At 39.9% G+C, this 18,775-nt stretch overlaps 1 protein-coding gene across 1 annotated transcript in view; it reads left to right on the top strand.

Moving 5' to 3' along the window:
- Col25a1 (collagen type XXV alpha 1 chain) overlaps positions 1-18,775 on the top strand; it is a 375,262-nt gene that overhangs the window by 273,510 nt on the left and 82,977 nt on the right. The window contains 2 exon segments of the mRNA XM_038310855.1: positions 10,614-10,640; positions 12,612-12,656. Coding sequence (XP_038166783.1) covers positions 10,614-10,640; positions 12,612-12,656 — 72 coding nt within the window.

The raw sequence follows: 18,775 nt of genomic DNA on the forward strand, positions 1-18,775 counted from the left end.
CCCATGCCTATTTCCTAGTGATGTGAGATGCCCTTCTGTATATGTGTTGCTTTTATTGGTTAATGAATAAAGCTGCTTTGGCCTATAGCAGGACAGAATATAGCCAGGCTGGGAGAGATATAGAGAAAGAGTACGCAGAGTCAAGGAGATGCCGTGTAGATGCTGAAGGAGAAGGATACTCCAGAACTGGTAGGTAGGCCACAGCCTTGTGGTGATACACAGATTGATAGAAATGTAAGCTTGAGCTAATAGGCCAAACAGTGTTGTAATTAATATAGTCTCTGTGTGACTGTTTGGGCCGGAGTGGCCAGGAAACAAATGAGCTGTCTCCAACTACAACCTACTGTGCCTACTTCCTTTTTGTCAACTTGTCACTGCTAGAGTCACCTGGGAAGAAGGACCCTCAGTTAAGAAAATGCTCTACCAGCCTATAAACAAGTCTGTGGGGTATTTCCTTCATTAATGACTGGGCTAATGTGGAGGATGCAGCCCACTGTGGGTGGTGCTACCCTGTACCGGAGGTCCTGGGTTGTATAAACAGCACATTGAACAGGCCAGTAAGGAGCATTCTTCCATGGCCCCTGCTTCAGTTGCTGCCTCCAGGTTCCTACCTTGAGTTGCTAACCTGACTTCACTTCATGATGTATTATTAGCTGTAAGCGGACATAAACCCTTTCCTCCTTTTCCAACTTGCTTTCAGCCTTGGTGTTATATCATAGTGATAGACAGTAAGCCTAGATACCTGGATGCTATGCTTTGGTCTAAAATGTGTGTGTCCGAGGTTTCTTAGGCTCTTGCCTCCCCCGATCTGAAGTTCTTTGTTTCTTCCTGTTTGTTACTCAGTTTTATGTGAGCTCCATAACACACTTTCTCTTTACTTTCTGTATCATAAAAAATGTTTTAATTTTCACTCACTGGGTTTTAATGACATCAAAGAATTCAGGAAAAGGTGCCCATGAAAGCGAAATTCTCACGTGTGCCTGAGTAATTTGTAGATAATTTAGTTTGCTTTAATTTTGCTTATAAACATGTCATTACATTTGAGTTCCATGAGCCCAATAATGCTCATGTGTATGTTGATAACATAAGCATCCATAGCATTTCTGCCTCAATTAAAATGAATCTAAAAGGAGCAATAGATGGAGACTTTGCTCCAAGTATCTTCTGTTACAGTGCCTGGCTGTGCTACAGCTGATGAACCCACAGGTTTCGTAAACTGAACTTTGATCTGCCTGTTTTCTTGGTCAGCAGATGATAGGCACTGGAGAACACAGTAGACTTCTCCCACTCCTTTGGCTCTGACTGAGAAAGTGAGACCCCCTTCCCACAGGGTCAGTCCCTCTTCCTTGGGTGTGTTTGCTCCTAGTCAGTGATGTATTCCAAAAGGCGGGAGAAAATAGACAAGTGATACCTTCTTTGTCCACAGCTGCTCTAGTGGCCCCTCCTGTAGCTCACTCCGAGGGGATTTTGTTGATTCCTAGGTGCACAGACTTTTCTCGAGGTATCTGAGAGGCTCATTAGTGTAGTATGTGACGGAAAGATGTTTTAGCTGTCGTTTGAAGTACAAACCATCTAAAAGACTGTGTGACAGAAACCATCTTGATTTTGGTTTTCCTTAAAGACTTCTAGACTGTGATTATCTATATGGCAAATGTCTTTATACTGGTTCCAACTAAACATCAAAAATCCTGTATATAATATATTGAAATAACATATTGAATATAGTTAAAATACCTAGAATTTAGATTCACCATTCAGAGAACATGGCACTACTGAAAGATATAAATTCGCTTCCAACTCTGCAATCCTGCCATCTTAGAATTTCCACTAAATGCATAGATGTACCTTGTTTCTTCATTTATATAAATGCCTCATAAAAAAGTCTGAGTCTGGACAGTTGAGGTTGCAGGTTGGCCTCACAGATTCCTAGCTGGGAGACCTAAACCAGGAAAGAGAGATTTAAAATGCCTTCTTCCTCAGGTCTAGAGCTTCAAGTATCTGAGAGGAGGTTTTTAAAAGTAACCTTCTGCTTCTAGCTTCTCCTTTAAGTAAGTACATGCCACACATGTACTTCCGCATCCCTCACACTACGCTAGGACTGCCTGCTGCTGTGTTTTGCAACGCTTATCCCACCTTACACTAGTTGCTGTTGTTAGAATGTGTATTAAACTGAATGACTGATATGAATTATATCTTTATTATGAATGGCATTTATATTAATAAGGTACTGATACCTAAATTACTGTGCTTTTTCTTTTTTCTCTCTGTGTCATGTCTCATCAGGGGTAGAATTAAATAGGATAAACACAACTGGTTTTCGCCAGATTGTATCTTCTCTTCAGTAACTTTCTGTTCATGTTCTACAGATTATTTAGACTATATATGGTTAAAGGACCAGTTGCCATGAGAACCGTGGGAAACTAAACATCTATTTCTAGTCACAGGACATGGCTATTTTGAAGTCAGACCTATCAAAAGAAGTCTTAGAAATCTCCTAGCCCTTTACAGATTAAAAAGTAGCATAATTAATGTGGCCAGGTTGGTAGAAAAGACAGTGACAGAACCATTAGACCCTGGCTCACTTGGTGACAGTCTCACGGGCTTCCCAGTCTAAATCCACAGTGTCCGATGCAATGTCTACTAACTACATGTGACGAGTTCAGAATCGGGTGCAGTAAATCAAAATTAAAACGTAAGTTCTGAAAACTCCGCTAGCAACATTTCCGGTGCTCAGTGGCCATGTGTGGCTAGTGGCTCCCCTGTCGGATTAAGCAATACAGAATGTTTTCATCATCACGAAACCTTCCACTAGACAGGACTCACTGGCCTTCCGAGATAGAAAACAGGCCTGCACACACGAGTCTATATTATACTCTTAAATTCAAGACATCTGTGAGTCACAGGATATGCAGATTCTAAGAGCAGCGTTTCTCAGCATTGCTGATTTTAAATAGGGCAAGAGCCTAGATGCCCCTGCATACAAATATTTCTTTTTACTAAATGTGTGGCGTGATAGGGCCTTTATGAACCATAAAACTCCTCAAGGGAAGCATGTGTGATCACAGAGGGCAGAGGAGCCTGTTAATTTTTCTTTCTTCGGGGGTTGTTTCCACTTTGGGTTCAGCACCAAGAAACAATTTATTAAATATTTAGAAGGGACAGAGTGAACTAATTTAGCTGTGGGTATCTGGTGGCCAAAGGGCCTCTGTTTTGAAACCTGATAGTACAGACGCTTAAATGTTTAGATCTGCCTTTAATCTATCCGTGCTAGTCAATGCTCCATTTTTCATCTTGGGTTCTGGTTTTGTCAAGTGATGAGAAAAATGTATCACCTATTTAATTTCCTGGGCTGTAAGCAACCTCTCTTCGAAAGGTCACAGCCTCATGATTTTGAGAAATACCAGTAAATGAATTGCCCTAGTTTCCTATTTCCCTATAGGTCAACACAGGAGATGGGGCAGTCAGGAGACATTTGCTCTTTTTAAAAAATGACTGCTCATTAGACCCTTTGCCATAAAGCACTCATGAACAAATGTGACGCCAAGTCATCCCACTGACAAGGTGTGAGTTCGAGAGGAATTTTCTCAAATAATAGGAGTTTTGGGGGAGAAATGCTACAGAAACAAAAATCCTAGATACTTAAATGCTAACAACTGCTTCCGAACTGAGAACTCTTTCCTGTTGGTCGTGTTACATTTTGAGTGCTAGAATCATGGTATCTAGTAAATATAATTTTTGATTTTTTAATATTTCAATTTATTTAAGTAATTATTTATAATAAGCACTACCTCACTACCTCAAGACCCAAATATGTAAAATACATGTCCTGAGGAAGTTTTTACTTGGTTAAGTAGATTTTCATATGTAAGTTTATTAAAGAATAATTATTTGAAAACTACTAGCATGTAATAGAAAACAAGGTTTGCCTAGGCATCATGGAGAAGACTCACAAAGAATGTGACTCATGACCCTGGGTTCTAGAAAAGTGATTAAGAAATTCAGATAAAAACTAAAAGGAGAAGGAAATGAACTTCATGGGAATATTAATAAATATGGCTGAAGAGAGCAGAGCCCATGAAAGACTTGGTATGTGTGGCACTGAGGTGTAGCAGTCTCTGTCCAGCGTCCCCCCCCCCCCCCGAAAACCGCTACAGAACTACTGCTAAACCATTGCCTTTGTGTAGAGGGTACCAGAGCAGCAGCGCTTGGCATCCCACACTTTCCCCAACAGTCCATCTTGCTATTGCCCCATCAGCAATAAACTCCAAATCTTGCACATCATCCCTTGAATGCTACTCCAGACATCCATGGTGGATAGAATTTCTGTCTCATAGTCTTCAAGTAGGAGATTGAAGTCTGGAGAAGCGAATCTTTAAAGAATGCTTCTTGAGTGAGGTGAATTGCCCTTGTGCGTTTCTTCTTTATACACCAACATTATGAATTTTGTGATCTTGAGATGCAATTAGCCAGGTATATTACTATCTCTCAAAAGTTGTGATGAAATTTTGTAACACCAGCACACTGAGAAAGCCCAGGGCTTATGTTTTATGGTTACAGATGATGCGCATCTCATGATTCTTCCCATTGGAATCACCTTTATGACATATTTCCTTTATTTTGGCTGCCTTTTATTAAAACAAGGGGACATTTTAAAGTCAAAAGTAAGTCCTTCTCAATGACTTAATACTTTGGGCTTCTGTCCTCTTCTCCATGTTTTTCTTTTTCTTTTTTTTTCTACAGAAGTTGATTGTATATTCTTGTATCCAGCATTGACCAGCAGCTTCCAGAGCTTTGGATTTTACTGTTAGCCATCAGGGACAGAACAGGAACTGCGTCCACCCCCTACATCATTTCCTAATAGCAGGCAACCAGAACTTGCTTTAAAACATCTCCCAAGAGGCATCCTAACGCACATCGTCTAGCAACTCAGCATCCTGTTTAAGCAATTAATGCCTTAGTCAAATCTGTGCTCATGCCGTTAGGGTCAGAGAAATTCATTTTTTCCCAAACAGTGATCCATCAATGAAAGTGCTTTTTCAAATATATGTAAAGTAGGAACTCTAGCTGGTGCATGCTGCCTGTAGAGTCTCTTATTTCGTGGCTGCCTGCTTTGAAGACTATCTTGGAATGATAATTCTATCCACTGTCCGTGTGACTTCCCGCACTACGTTAGCGACCTCCGGCTGCTGTCCTACCCTGCACAGTACGGGGTAACTAAGATGAGTTTTGCTTTATTGCTCTGTAGAAACTATGGATTGAAATCACTTGGGAGGAATTTGATAACTGTAGTAGTTTGGGAGCTACTGTAATAAGCCAGTCGCATTGACATGACTTAAGCAATAGAGTAAAAGCTTGTCGTTCCTCCCCTGAGACACTATGCTTAAGGCTTAAAAAGGGGAAAGAGGATTGACTCTGTTTTCTATGACTATCATCACTCTTGTAATTTTTATCATAGTTAAAAGAAGCTCATTGTTCTTCCAAGTCCTGACTAGATCATGAAATTTCTGTCTACCTTCTCTATCCACTTCCCGTCTCCTCCTAACACCTACTAACTGTTGTTCTCCAGTATTCTTTGGAACTTTACATGCTCCTCAGTTGGGGCCTTTGGACCTGTCCCCTTGCCGCTAGCATTCTTCCCATTCCCCAGGTCTGGTCTGCCTGACGAAGCTCTACTCAGGGGTCACTTGACCACGGAGCCATCATAGAGCTGCGGGTTTTAACACATCCACTCCCTCTACCTCTCCCTTCCCCTTCTTTGCATTAGCACTCATTTCCTGGCAGAATATGACAGAGTGTTGGCTGTCTTTCTACAGTCATGAGAACGTGCATGAAGCCCATGAGGCCACGTAGTCATGGCTAGCCTTGTTAACTGCTCTCTTCCCAGCACCTATAGCATTGCCTGATACTCATGCAGTTAATTATTTAGTAAGTAGATGGATGAATGAACACAAACATAATTCACTGAATGATCTACTACAGGCCAGCTGTTCTGCAGAATAAAAAAAATCAGAGTGAAAAGAATAGCATTCACAATAACCCGTAGCATTGCAATAATATTGCTAATTCTATGAGAAAGTCGTGTTATGATGGTGCTTTGGAGAGTGATGAGGCATACCCACCCCAAAGGCAAGGACACTAAACTTCGATTTACAAAGTTGGTGCAGGAGGAAGGATCAGATAAAAGCCCCAGTGGTAGCAAGCATCCAGGGTTGCTGAGATGCTTATGTGGTAAGCTGCAACTCCTATCCAAGTCTGACCTCTTCTCAATCGCTACAGAGGTTGTCAACAGGTGTTTAAACAGCAGTTCAGGAAGCATCTCCAGGCAGCAGTGTGCAGAAAGACGAGGAAGACAAAAGGCCATTAGATGGATGTCACGTTAGGGAGGGAGCAAAGGACTACGGAATGGGCATAGCTGTGCAGCACAGGGGAAGGACCAGAAAGTCACACTGACAAGCCTGATAGACTTAGGCAGGGGGAGTCAAGGGACTCTCGGACCTGAGCTAACATGCCTTTGGTTAAAGACAGTCACTCCCTTGGGAATTATCATATTTGTCTGACTTACTTGCTCACTTGAATATTGTAAATATCATTAGAGTGGAATTTAGCAGAGTTGAAGAAACAAGAAAGGGCAACCAAATATATTATATAATTCTTGCTTATAATCATTCTAAACTTTGTTTTGCATAATCCCCTGTACTATTTTCTGGCAGATCATAAAAATAATGAGTTATGTATATATTAAATAATGTATACATAAAATAATGAGCTATGTATACATTAACATTATTATAATAGTACTACTCCACACAGAATTGTTTGATGTCTTTTAATCCTTTAAATAAAACTATTTCCCTACACAGAATCCTTCAATGAAAACTATATATTTTATTTCACTCAGAATCTATACTGATATGAGGATATTTCAAAGTTCAAATTATACTTGAGTTTCTTAAGTTAAACTTAAAGAAATATACCTTACTATGTTGGTAATCTATATATAACATAGTTTCTAATTTTAAAACATGCAGGAATTATTTTGAAAAAACAAATTTACATTTTGACTGTGCACAAAAAAAAATACTCAAAGTATAAATGCACCTGCCAAGAAAAATGTCTAAGAAGAAATGCTGTACTAAGAAAAATGGACCAAATGGATTATAATTCTATTCTAGAAACTGACTTATCCAAACTTACTGAATTATTGGTATAACACTATATAGAACTACTTTGGAAGTCTTGAACTACTGGAATCCTCATGTTAGCAATAAAACGAAGCATTAGGTTCACTGGTGAATAATGCATTTATGATATCCTTCATCCAAGCCATTATTCAGGCTGAAAGTGTAAGTTCAAGGTTAGACAAGTTGGACCAGCAAGCTGGCTCAGCGGATAAAAGCCTAGGTACACAGACCTAACCACCTTAGTTCAAGTCCCAGAACCCACGTGGGAGGAGAAAAAAGACTCCCACAAGTTTCCTTCTCACTTCCACATACACAACCTAGAATGTATTCCTATTCATATACATACATCATGACACACATACATATGCATGCCACAAGCAATAGCTGTTTTCAAAGATTACGTGAGCTAATGAATGAGTCTACAGTATTGCCTATTACTTTGTAAATTCACATTTGTACCAGAAACAAGGCTAATGAGATGCACATGTCTTAACGAGTTGCTAACAACATGCCTTAATTTCAAAATTGTTTTTGAACAGGAAACCTTAAGTTATACATTTATATTTAATTCCTACATTCTCACAGATATAACAGTGTTGTCAAATTAAACATATTTGAAACATTCATAAGAAAAATCTCATTTAAGAAACTGTGTATCTCTCTCACTCTGTGTATGTGTATATGCATGTGTATGCATGTATATGCCCAAGTGTTTGTTTACTTACTCAAAAGTATGTCTACCTCTTATATTCAACTCAACTCAACTTCTGATTCCCTTCTGGTAATGGATGGTGCTCTCCTTGGCTCCCTACCATTTTTCCTTCAGTGAGATTTAAGAACTATATGTACGTTTTTTAGTAACTGAGAATATATCCTGGCAGAAGACTTGCAAATAATCTATAAGAGGTGTATTCATAATTCAAAATTAATGTTTTTCTTAAAGAACTGCTTTTATGGGCTGGAGAGATGGCTCAAAGGTTAAGAGCACTGACTGCTCTTCTAGAGGTCCTGAGTTCAATTCCCAGCAACCACATGGTGGCTCACAGCCTTCTATAATGAAATCTGATACCCTCTTCTGGCTTGCAAACATACAGGGAAGGAATGTTGTATACATAATAAATAAATAAACCTTAAAGAACTGCTTTTATGAGTTTGCAAAATTAATACTAGATTCCTAAACCTTAATGGAAAATATACTAAATTTCTTTGGTTATTTGATTTTTCTTAAATATTGCATTAAAATATTCTAGTCTAATTTTATATGATTAGTCTTTCTAAATCTCTGATTTAATATGACAAATAATATTTAATATAATATGCAACAAAGATAAAATTAGAAAATGCCATGTTTGTTAGTCTCCACTTACAATTCTTGATATACAGTTTCCTTATTTTATTTGAAATATTCCCTTGAAATGGGATACCCAATTTTAGCGAACGATGTTTTTTCAAAGGGCAAAGTTAGATTTACAATGGGAATGCAGCCTTTGAGAATTAGACATATACATCCTTCTGTCTAACCACTGAATCAGTGCAGTCCTCATCACAGAGTTTCCTTCCCGACCCCAGCACGTCAGGAAGGGAAACCCTCCAGAGACTCTTGAGAAGATGGGATCTTGGGCAGTGATAAACCCAAGGCTTTTCTTCCTTCTCAGATTTCCTATCACGGCTTTGCAATGTCTGCCCTTGCTTAGCATTGACGTTCATTTCCCAAACAGTTTACACCAGTGAGGAAATGATTAAGCCTGTTTATGTGCTAACAGGAAAGACCTGGTGGGGAAGGGCAGGCTGATACAGATGCAGGGGTAATTGATTGGAAAGGTCCCCCTGGGCAGAGGCAAGGATGGATTCCAGAGTCTACCTGATGAACTGGCCTTGCGAGGAGGGAGGGGTTCTTCTTCCTCTGAGGCCCGTGTGGGCTTGGGTTGATGAGAGATGTGATCTGGATGGGATTTACACCCGATGGTCTATTTTCTCTCCAAAACCTAAAACGGAGGATTTCAAAGAGAGGGAGCCTGATGGGTGGGAAGAATGTCTGCAGATGCACAGATAGCGAGCCGATTAGAAACACAGTTGGTATTTCTGGTTGTTCAAAAGAGTAAGTCAAGGAGGACCAGGAGTTGGTATGACCCAGCCTACATTCAATAACCCGGGGCTGATTATAGAGGAAATGAGTCTTCCTGGGAGGGCTGTTCAAAACAGCAGTGGGAGAACAGGTTCTCTGGATGTTTCTAAACACCTTATCTGCTCATTTCTTAAAATTCATGACCCAGAGCCGGGCGGTGGTGGCGCATGCCTTTAATCCCAGCACTCGGGAGGCAGAGGCAGGTGGATCTCTTGAGTTCGAGGCCAGCCTGGTCTACAAGAGCTAGTTCCAGGACAGGCTCTAGAAACTACAGGGAAACCCTGTCTCAAAAAACCAAAAAAAAAAAAAAAAAAAAAAAAATTCATGACCCAGTCTTCCCCTGATGATAGTGCTCATGTTTTAGACTATGTTACAGAGTAGGGATGTCAGATGTTGATTAATGGAAACGCCACATGAAAATAAGCTGCTCGGGGAGCATGATGCACTGAAGAGCTCTTGTGTAAATAGTGGCCTCTCTGCAGTCACTAAAACACACCCAAATCAAATATGCTTCTTAAGGAAGAACAACAACAAAAATGCCTGATACCTTTATTTAAAAGTAAACATAAGGAGTCAGAAATGAGGTTGTAGCTTTGTGTGTTCTTTTCCGCTGTTGGAAAACCTTGCCGTAATCTAAATTAAGTCAACAGATCCTAACACTGACTTTGTGGTTGAGAACTGCTTAATTTCATGACTGTCACATTTGCATTTTCTAAGTAAACATTCCCCTTCATCTCGCTAAATTCTACAGTCTGCCTGCCTCTCAGAGAGCAGTCTGACAAGAGCTGGCAGCATCCCTGTTCCCTTCTCGGGTGCACACCAGGCGCTGCCTTTAGCCTTGGCCTCCCCAGTTTGTAAACAAGATTTTGCTCAGGTCACTTGATTACGTTTCCAAAGAATAAAACACAACATACTTCTCTGTGGCTCCTTGCTTGCCAGTCTGCTTACCAGGGCTGTACTAATGGAGGCACCATGTAATGTGTCCATTTTCTCGAGAGTGGTATTACGTTCTAACTCCTTCCAGCAACAATGTCCCCGGCCCTCCAAATGAGACTGATTTGCTAGAGAGCTCACAGGAACATCAAGCAATAAATGCACTGGAACCTCAACTGTTTTCTTTATAAAAGAGAAATATATACACATATATATTGTATTTCCAACCAAGAATTTTCCTTCTCAGCATTTTTTAGTACAGCAGAAGGGAACCTTACAGAATAGGATGACTTGGTTTTGATTGTTGGCTGGCTGATCATCTAAGCTTAAATAGCAGTGGTATTGTGTTAATTGAATTGTTTTTCCTCTTTTAGGGACCTCTGGGGCCTCCAGGACAAAAGGTAGGATGTATATATCAGTGTTAAGGAAGTACTTATGCTGCTTTGCCTAATGAGAGCAAGAGAAGCGGGTGAATTAGTGACCGTAAACGATGCTAAAGGAGTTTAGTGTCCTTTGTGTATTCTGCTTTCTAAACCATTTTATTGTGGCACAGCAGAATGGGCCTTAGATTTCCACTCTGCTCCATTGCAGAATGTTCAGTAAGTCCAGAGAAGACTTTTTGAGCTGTCTGCCGAACTTGTAGGTTATGGAATATTTAATTCAAATATTGGTAACACATTCTGACAGCATTTACAACATGAAGGATCATGTGACATTGCAAATTGATTGCTGGCCTTGGTCAACCATATAACTGCCAAATGGCCACAGAACTGACCCTAATAGAGGATATGCTTGTTGCTTGATTCATTGCTCTGCTTGGCTCACACACTGTCTCCCTTGGCTGAGGGAAACTGAAAAGTGACTTCCTGATTATAATTTCAGTCTTAGCCGCCATCACCAAATTCCATTTTAAAGGGGAGGATCTAGGACTCTGAGATCACACAGCAATGGTTTAGCAGCAAATACACAGCAACAGCAGAGAGATGGCTTTTTGCCATCATTGCTAACCTCCCACCCCAAACGGGGAGGGAGAGGAAGTCCAAGTCACAGAAAACAATTGTGTTGTAACAGGTGGGAAAGTGGTTGCTCTTCATCTTTGGACTTCATCAAGTGCCAAGCATGTGCCATCTGTTGAAACACAATCCTTCAAACCAAGTCAAGTCCCTGCACTGTGAGACCTCTTGAAGGCCGGAACAGTTTGTCCCTCATAATAATGTCTCTATTAAAGCTCAGTGTGAAATTGTAAAGTTAGCCTGATTCACGTGCAACCAGGATAAAATGCCGGCTCCGGGCTTCAAGATCTTTAATTCACGACCCATAGGATCATGGGCTGCTTTAAGAAACTTGCCAGCTCAATTTGTTTGGCATATACGTTTTCTCCAGTGGGCTCTTTTTAGAACAGTGTCATGATTATCATGCCTATTTAATAAAAATTCTTCCATTATTATAAAAGAAATTTAACATATAACTAAAAGTCTATTTTCTTGTTCTATACTAAGAATAATAAGCACATGTGTCCACACACATACACACACACACACCTACCTTCTCCCAGAGCCTAAAGTGCATGTTGGGGGGGAGAAATGGCATTGCCTTTTGAAAATATTTACTAATACTTAGGTGCCTTGTGTTGTCTCAGGTAGTGACTGGCTTTCCTACCCTCTGTTGAGCCATCCACAACCGACTGTTCATTCTTAGCCAGTGGGTATACGTGCTCATGTTTACATGTGCAGGGATCTTCAGCTTCAAAATTCAGAAGTTATGTTGTTTCGGGTCAGTGCACAAGATTCGTGATGCCCTCTTGGGTCCACTTGAGAAGCCTTATCAATACTTAGGTGACTTAACATGCTTCCTGGAAGTCCAGAGGGAAAGTGGTCTGAATATAACAAATTACAGTTTCCAGCATAGCGTCCTCATGTAGTAATCAGTTGCCTTTTTTTTTAATTACCTTCTGTTTTGTGTTCTATAAATTTGGCAAGTTCAAGAGCCACTGCTGTGGCTTGGCTTTTTCCCGGTGGAACTAAATTATCTATGTCTTTAAAACGAAAATTTTGAGTCATGTGGCCTCCTGAATATTACAGCTTCCAATTTATATGAGATTCTTTACGTCATCATAGTTGAGTGAGTATTCAGAAAGAATATTAAACGTCATCTCTACTCTCTGTGAAAGTATGAAGATCTGCCTAGATTACTAAATACTAGAACACAGAGGATAAAATCTAGAAAAAAAACACAATCTTAAAACCTTTTGTATGGGAGCTATAGTATGTTTTAGTCATGTAACATTGTGGCTGACGTAACAAACGCTGCACAGATTTAGAACTGAAATAGTGATCATAATGTTAACTAAATTTAATTATGTGCTTCCTTAGGGTTCACCTGGAGCACCTGGAACCCCGGGCATGAATGGGCAGAAGGTGAGTTTGCTGATTGTAGCATTTATTGGATAACTTGGAGACTGTTAGAGTAACAGAATCATTCTAGGGTGTGGTGTTATTAATAAGCTTGTATGTTTGCAAATACGAGAAAGCCGTGAAACAGATGTTCAGATGAGTTGGTTTTAAAGAAGCAGTGATCCCCAAACTGAAAGTTTTCCACTGTAAGGGTTTTGGATGTGTTCCATTTTGTTAAGTTGTTGTAACCATGTAGGGGAGAGAAGAGAGGCTGTACTTAACATTCAAACATTCGTTCTGATCATGGGTAAATTAATATGTGACATTTCTGTGATTAACAAAAGTTATTTATATAATGAGAATGCATTAAAATCTTCTGAAACAGAGTAAGCTCTTTTCACTGTTAAGCAAAGTTGGGATTGAAATAGGCTTTCCACACACTGGTACTATTAACTTCTGGTGTGTTGTTAATAATGAAGGGGATCAAAGTACAAGTCTCTCTCTCTCTCCCTCTTCCTCTCCCTCTTACTCTCCCTCTCCCTCTGTCTCTCTCTCTCTCACACACACACACATATACACACACATCTCTTTGCATGTGTTTATTTATTTTCATAGCATATTATCATTTTGAGAAAGCATCTAATGTTATCCCACAGGTAAGCCTGGTATTTGTGCCCTTAATATGCTTACCACATCTCTAGTCTGGAACCACTACAGAGATGAACAAAGCTACTGTGGTAGCTAACACAACCCAGAGCTGGCCCAGATCACCAGGGTCTAGGAAGCTGAGCTTGGGACTTTCCTGTCTCCCTCTGATACCTGGACCCAGCCCTTAGAAAGTGTATGATTCATCTACTCAGCTTCCAGAATATGCTAAAGCCCTGTACCCTGAACCAAGTTCTGAAATCCCACAAGAACCTCCGCTCTCCTTGAAAGAACAGACTTGAGCTTGGCTTTTCATCTTGTCCATCTTCCTCTCTCTCTCTTAAGACCTCTTCAACCTACAAAGTAGCTAAGAATAGGAGCCCAGCACTTCTATACTGTGTAGATTCTGTCCAAGTCTTTAAATTCTCTGACCTTCTTTTCTGCCTCCATATGAGGAGACTAGCTCAGTTGCTTCCTCAAAGGTCCATGCAGGGATTAAAGTATTTAAAAGCCTTTATAAAAGTGTCTGTCATTACTATTAAACCATTCCTATATTTTATTTTAGTGGAAAGCTAAAGGTTTGATTGATCTGTATTTCAAAGAGGCAGGTCAGAATTACTCAGATTCCAAGGAAAATTAATATTCCCCATCAAGGCTCATAGTACCCTTACTACATAAACCAAATACTGAGTTCCCATCCATAGCCCATGCTAGGGCCCCATTTACACTCCAGTAAAATGTACATTTTTCTCCCCTCTCCCCAATCCTGGAAAAGTTAGAAGACTGACTTTCTTTTTTATAAAACTGCATATCATAGAGAAGAAACATGATCAAAAATTTAAAAAGTACTTGCTATAAGGAAGTTTTGAAGGTTGCTTAACTTGGGATGTTTTTGACATTGGTGAAGACCAAACTTGCATGCGTGCTTAATATTTTGCTTTGTCTTTTGCCTTGTTTTGTTTTTCCTCTGTCCACCTTTGAGAGTCATCATGAAAATTTATAGAAAACTTTAGCCTGAGAGAATACAACTTGAAAACTGCCTTTTTGAAGACTTCATATTTTTTTATTTTTACAAGGAAATGCGCAATTTCCTTAGAAAGAGACAGGAATGTGACATTCTCTTGTCCTAGTCCCGAGTTTAAATTACCTATCAAGGAAACCGCAGTGAACAGTCACAGCTTTATGTATTGCTATATATCTTCGCAGCGTTTTAAATGTGTTTTCTCTAAAACAGTGGGAAGCCCGCATCCCACATTTGTAAAGATATGAGCACAAGGCAGTGAGAGTTCATTTTTCCAACTTCCTGGGCCTGGAACTAAAAGACTGTGGGGAGGACACCCCTTAATCCTCACTAGTACTTAAAAATGTCATGGCAGCTAGATCATCTTTAGGATGATAAGTGTGGAAGGGTTCTTCTCCACCAGGACAGCCAGTCTCTGTGACAGTAAGAGCAAAGCTGGCAATAATCCTACAGTTGGGTTGGAGGGTCTGAGTGGCTTAAACTTCTAGAATGTCTTTTTCTAAGAAGAACATTCACAATGACATCATAGTTTCTTGAAAGAACTTCAGTATCCTGTCATTACCTAAGAAAATGTTTTCTTCCACGTTACAATTTCATTTTTTCCAAAGTTGTGTTTTTGATGCCTAGAAAGTCATTTTCTGATGACAGGTAAGAGAGGTGTGACTTCTAAGCCATCAGAAATTTGGAAAATAACAACCAGACAGGGAAAAATGGTTTTCTGTTGAGTTGGGCCAAAGAAAACTGTTTCCCACCACACCATTTCTAAGCCATTCAGGTTGTCAAAATTGGTGATGGTGACTTAGTTTTGCATTTATTTTGTAAAAATAAATATCGGTCACTTTGATTAGCAACCTGGATGTCTATTTCCTTATTGTGCTATGTACCTGTTACTTATTTTCAATAATGCTAATGATAATCCCGATATAGTCCCATGGATACAGGTCAGTGCCCATTGGAGGCTGCGGTGTGGTGTGGAAAGAATAATGCACTTAGTACCCAGCAGGTGACTCTTCAGTACCAGGTTCTGTGCAAGTGGTGTGGCCCATCAAGTAAGCTTTGTAATGTCCACCTATGCAGTTACTCATGAAGACCAAGTAACACGGATTTATGTCACGGTCTTCCGATTCTTTATATTGTACTGAGTAAAAAGGCTTACATAGCAGTGACATGGTATGAAAGTCTCACCTGGCGTCAGCCTGTAAAGGAATACCTGTGAAAGGTGGCAGCGAGGTAGAACGTTACCTCCTAGCCTGAGAGAGAATGCTCCATGCCTTTGTCTGAGAACTCGATGCAACATTCTTATGGCTCTGGTATAAAAGGCAAGAGGCCTTATCGTGCTAACTAGACAAGGTAACTAAAGTCAATGTTAATAGATGCTCAAAACATGCAGTTATGCTAACATGTTTTAGGAGTCTCTGCACTTTGACTCAAGAAAAGAGAAGACCCCCCTAATAGTCAACATAGGGTGAAAATTAATTACAGGAAGCTGGAATCTCCCCAGCCCACCTTTCACCCAGTATAGAATGAGTAGTCAGAACGATGGGAGCGTGGGGAGGAGGAGGAGGACACGTCACGTATTACTTCAGAAGCACAGTCACTGCTAGCTAACATGTCCAACTCTGGAGGTGATAGTCTGTTCTTTGAAGAACCTTTCCTCTCTGGGCTTGAGGTATATCTTTATCTACAAGAGAAAGAGCTGTGTGGCTTTATCTCCAAGTCCCCTAATGACACAGGCCCCAGAATGTTATCCCTGTCACATTGCCCATTCAACAAGTTCCTGGCACCTTTGGTTCCCAACTTGAAAAGATGGCTTCCCATGCTTTGCACTGGTTTCCAGGAGCCAAAACAGGCCAGACGTCATTCAAAACCCTACCAACAATATGAACGATTGCTGCTAGTGACATTGGACACAAAAATAAGTTTTGTAATTCTCCTGTGTAGGTCCTGTTGGTTAAAACTCTAATGAACACTTTACTTGTGTTCTGTGATTGATCTGCAACAGGCAAATGCAACACGTGGGCTCAGTTAAACCCTGTTTCTGAAGAAGGGCCCTCTGGAGGAAAAGGGTATCGCCATTAAACTGATGAAGCAGTTAGCAGAATTTACGGAAATTTTTAAAGTTCTGTTAGAATATTTGGACATCAGTTCTTTCAAATTCTACACTCACAATAGGTGTTGTTTAAAACCCCTTGTTTTAATTTTCTTTCACATATTTATCTTACTTGGACCAAGCATAGTAAATAAGCCCATGACCAGAATAATTTATTTGAGTAGCAAATGCCATGGAAGAAGAAATCTGGTAATAGATAAACGGTACATGAGAGGCCCAGCATGCGTATATCTCAGCCAAAATCCTTTGCACTTTATCAGTAGAAAAAAGTGTCAATTGTTTTCATGATTAAAAGCAGATTATTTTTTGCTATGAAATCTAGTATTTTTCAGAGTTCATAAGGATTCTTGCCAAAGCAAGAAGAATATAGATGATCTTGGCCACTGTAGCTTTCAAAGGCTTTTCTAGATCCTATTTTTCAAGTTTAAAACATAATGTTAAAAAAAAATGAGACCAACGTGTCGTCTATGAATCTGCCCCAGATAGCTGTGTGGTTTTTAAGTGACATTAAATTTTCATTAGCTTGTAGCCAAGCTATTTGGAATGCTGTTTCATCTCTTACCCAGGAGCCTCGTAGTTCTTAGCTGACATTCGTCTTCACAAAATACTTCCAATGGCATTTTTTAGTGTAAGTATATTTAGAGAGCAGATAAATTGAAGCTTCCAGCCTTGCAAAGGTCAAACCACTGACTCAAGACTACACAATTAAACCTCACAGTGATCCCACTATTCTGTGCTTGCTCCAGTCAGTATAACTATTAAACACAATGTCATTCTTGTTTCAATCTGAAAGTAGGAATTAAGGCCTGAAGATGTAGGTCAGCACTAAGTGTGTGCTTGGCATGTGTGCAGCTAAGATTCTGTCTCTCGCACACCCCCAACTTTGAATTAAATTCTTGAAGGATTTCGGTATGTTATAGGTCTCTTTGCTGTAGCCTAAAAGTTTCCTGTAGCAGAACTTGCCAATGAGCTACTTAATTGTGACTTTCTGTCACTGTCCAGTAAGTAAAAGTAGGAAAAAAAAAAAGCTGATTTCTGATTCTGGATTGGTTATGGTTCATGGAAATTATCTTGTAATAATTTACTTCTTGTATTAGTTAACAGTGGGAATTGAATTACATTTACTGCATTTGCTGTCTTCTTAGAGATTTGGTAAATTAGAATCCCAAGGACCTAAGATCACTGTCCCTATAGTTGCCATGGTAACTCTCATCCTTTCTTGTTAGCATCTTCATTTACCCGTTACTCATTCTTCCATAAAATTACTGCATCCTTTAGTGTGCTTTGTAGTTTCAAACATCCCATATACAGCTCACTCCACTCTTGGGTTGACTTCTCATTCAGTTGAACTCATTAAATGAAACGAGAGATAAACCCATCTTTTACATAATTACTTTTAAATTGTTTAGAGGAGACTACTTCTATGTTGTAGAGGGATATTGTCTTCTAAACCATTGCTCCCCCTCAACTTCATATAAGCATGTTACTCCAAAACTGAATGTTAACTGTCAGTCTCATAGATGAAAACATTGGACCAAAGAAGAATAACCAGTTAAGGGATTGATTGGCGGGGGTGGGGTGGAGGTGGGGGGTGGAGAACTGTTCACAGGCTGCTTGGTAAAACAGAATATCTAGATGGCTGTATCTAAATGAATTGTGTCGTCATGAAGCCCACTTACTCGACATCTCAATTTAAAAAATTCTGTTTTAAAGATGAGAACACAGAAATGCTGACTCACTAGAGATGATTAAATTGCACATATAATTTTATAAGAGCCCCCTTTTCAAAGCTTTCCTGACGTCTGTCTACTGAGTCACTTACTGTTTTCTCCGGTCATTTGGTTACTCAGCACTTGCACATGCCAGGTGTGGCTTGAGCTCTAAGATTAAAGCTGTATCCGGCATCATGGAATTCCCGGGATGAGGGAACCTAGACTTAGAGAAGCAATATCCCAAAGTCGGTTAAGTTGCCATGCTGTTAAGTACTGTGGCAGAGAAACACAGGGCAGCCTGGCCTGGTAGGAAGGGATGGAGAATGCTGGCCTCGGGTAGCTTTAGGGGATAATTATCTCACAAGCCTTGACAAGGGAAAGAGAAACTACTACTGTATTGCAGTATGGGCAGGGTAAATTATGGACACATTTGGTCTTAGAATTCTGAGTCTAAAACATGGTGTTTAACCACTGTGGGTTTCATGTTCATCGTGGAGAATTTTTCCTCCAAATTCGTTGCCACTAAACCAATCACAAAACATACCCTTATAGCGTTAGTGCTTATCCCTACATAATAGATTCACTTTGAAATTTGTATTTAAAAAAAAATAAAGCTGTTGTTAAATTATTTAGTGTGGAAATCCTAGCAGGGTTA

This window comes from Arvicola amphibius, chromosome 14 (assembly GCF_903992535.2).
Source record: "Arvicola amphibius chromosome 14, mArvAmp1.2, whole genome shotgun sequence".
Classification (NCBI taxonomy): domain Eukaryota; kingdom Metazoa; phylum Chordata; class Mammalia; order Rodentia; family Cricetidae; genus Arvicola; species Arvicola amphibius.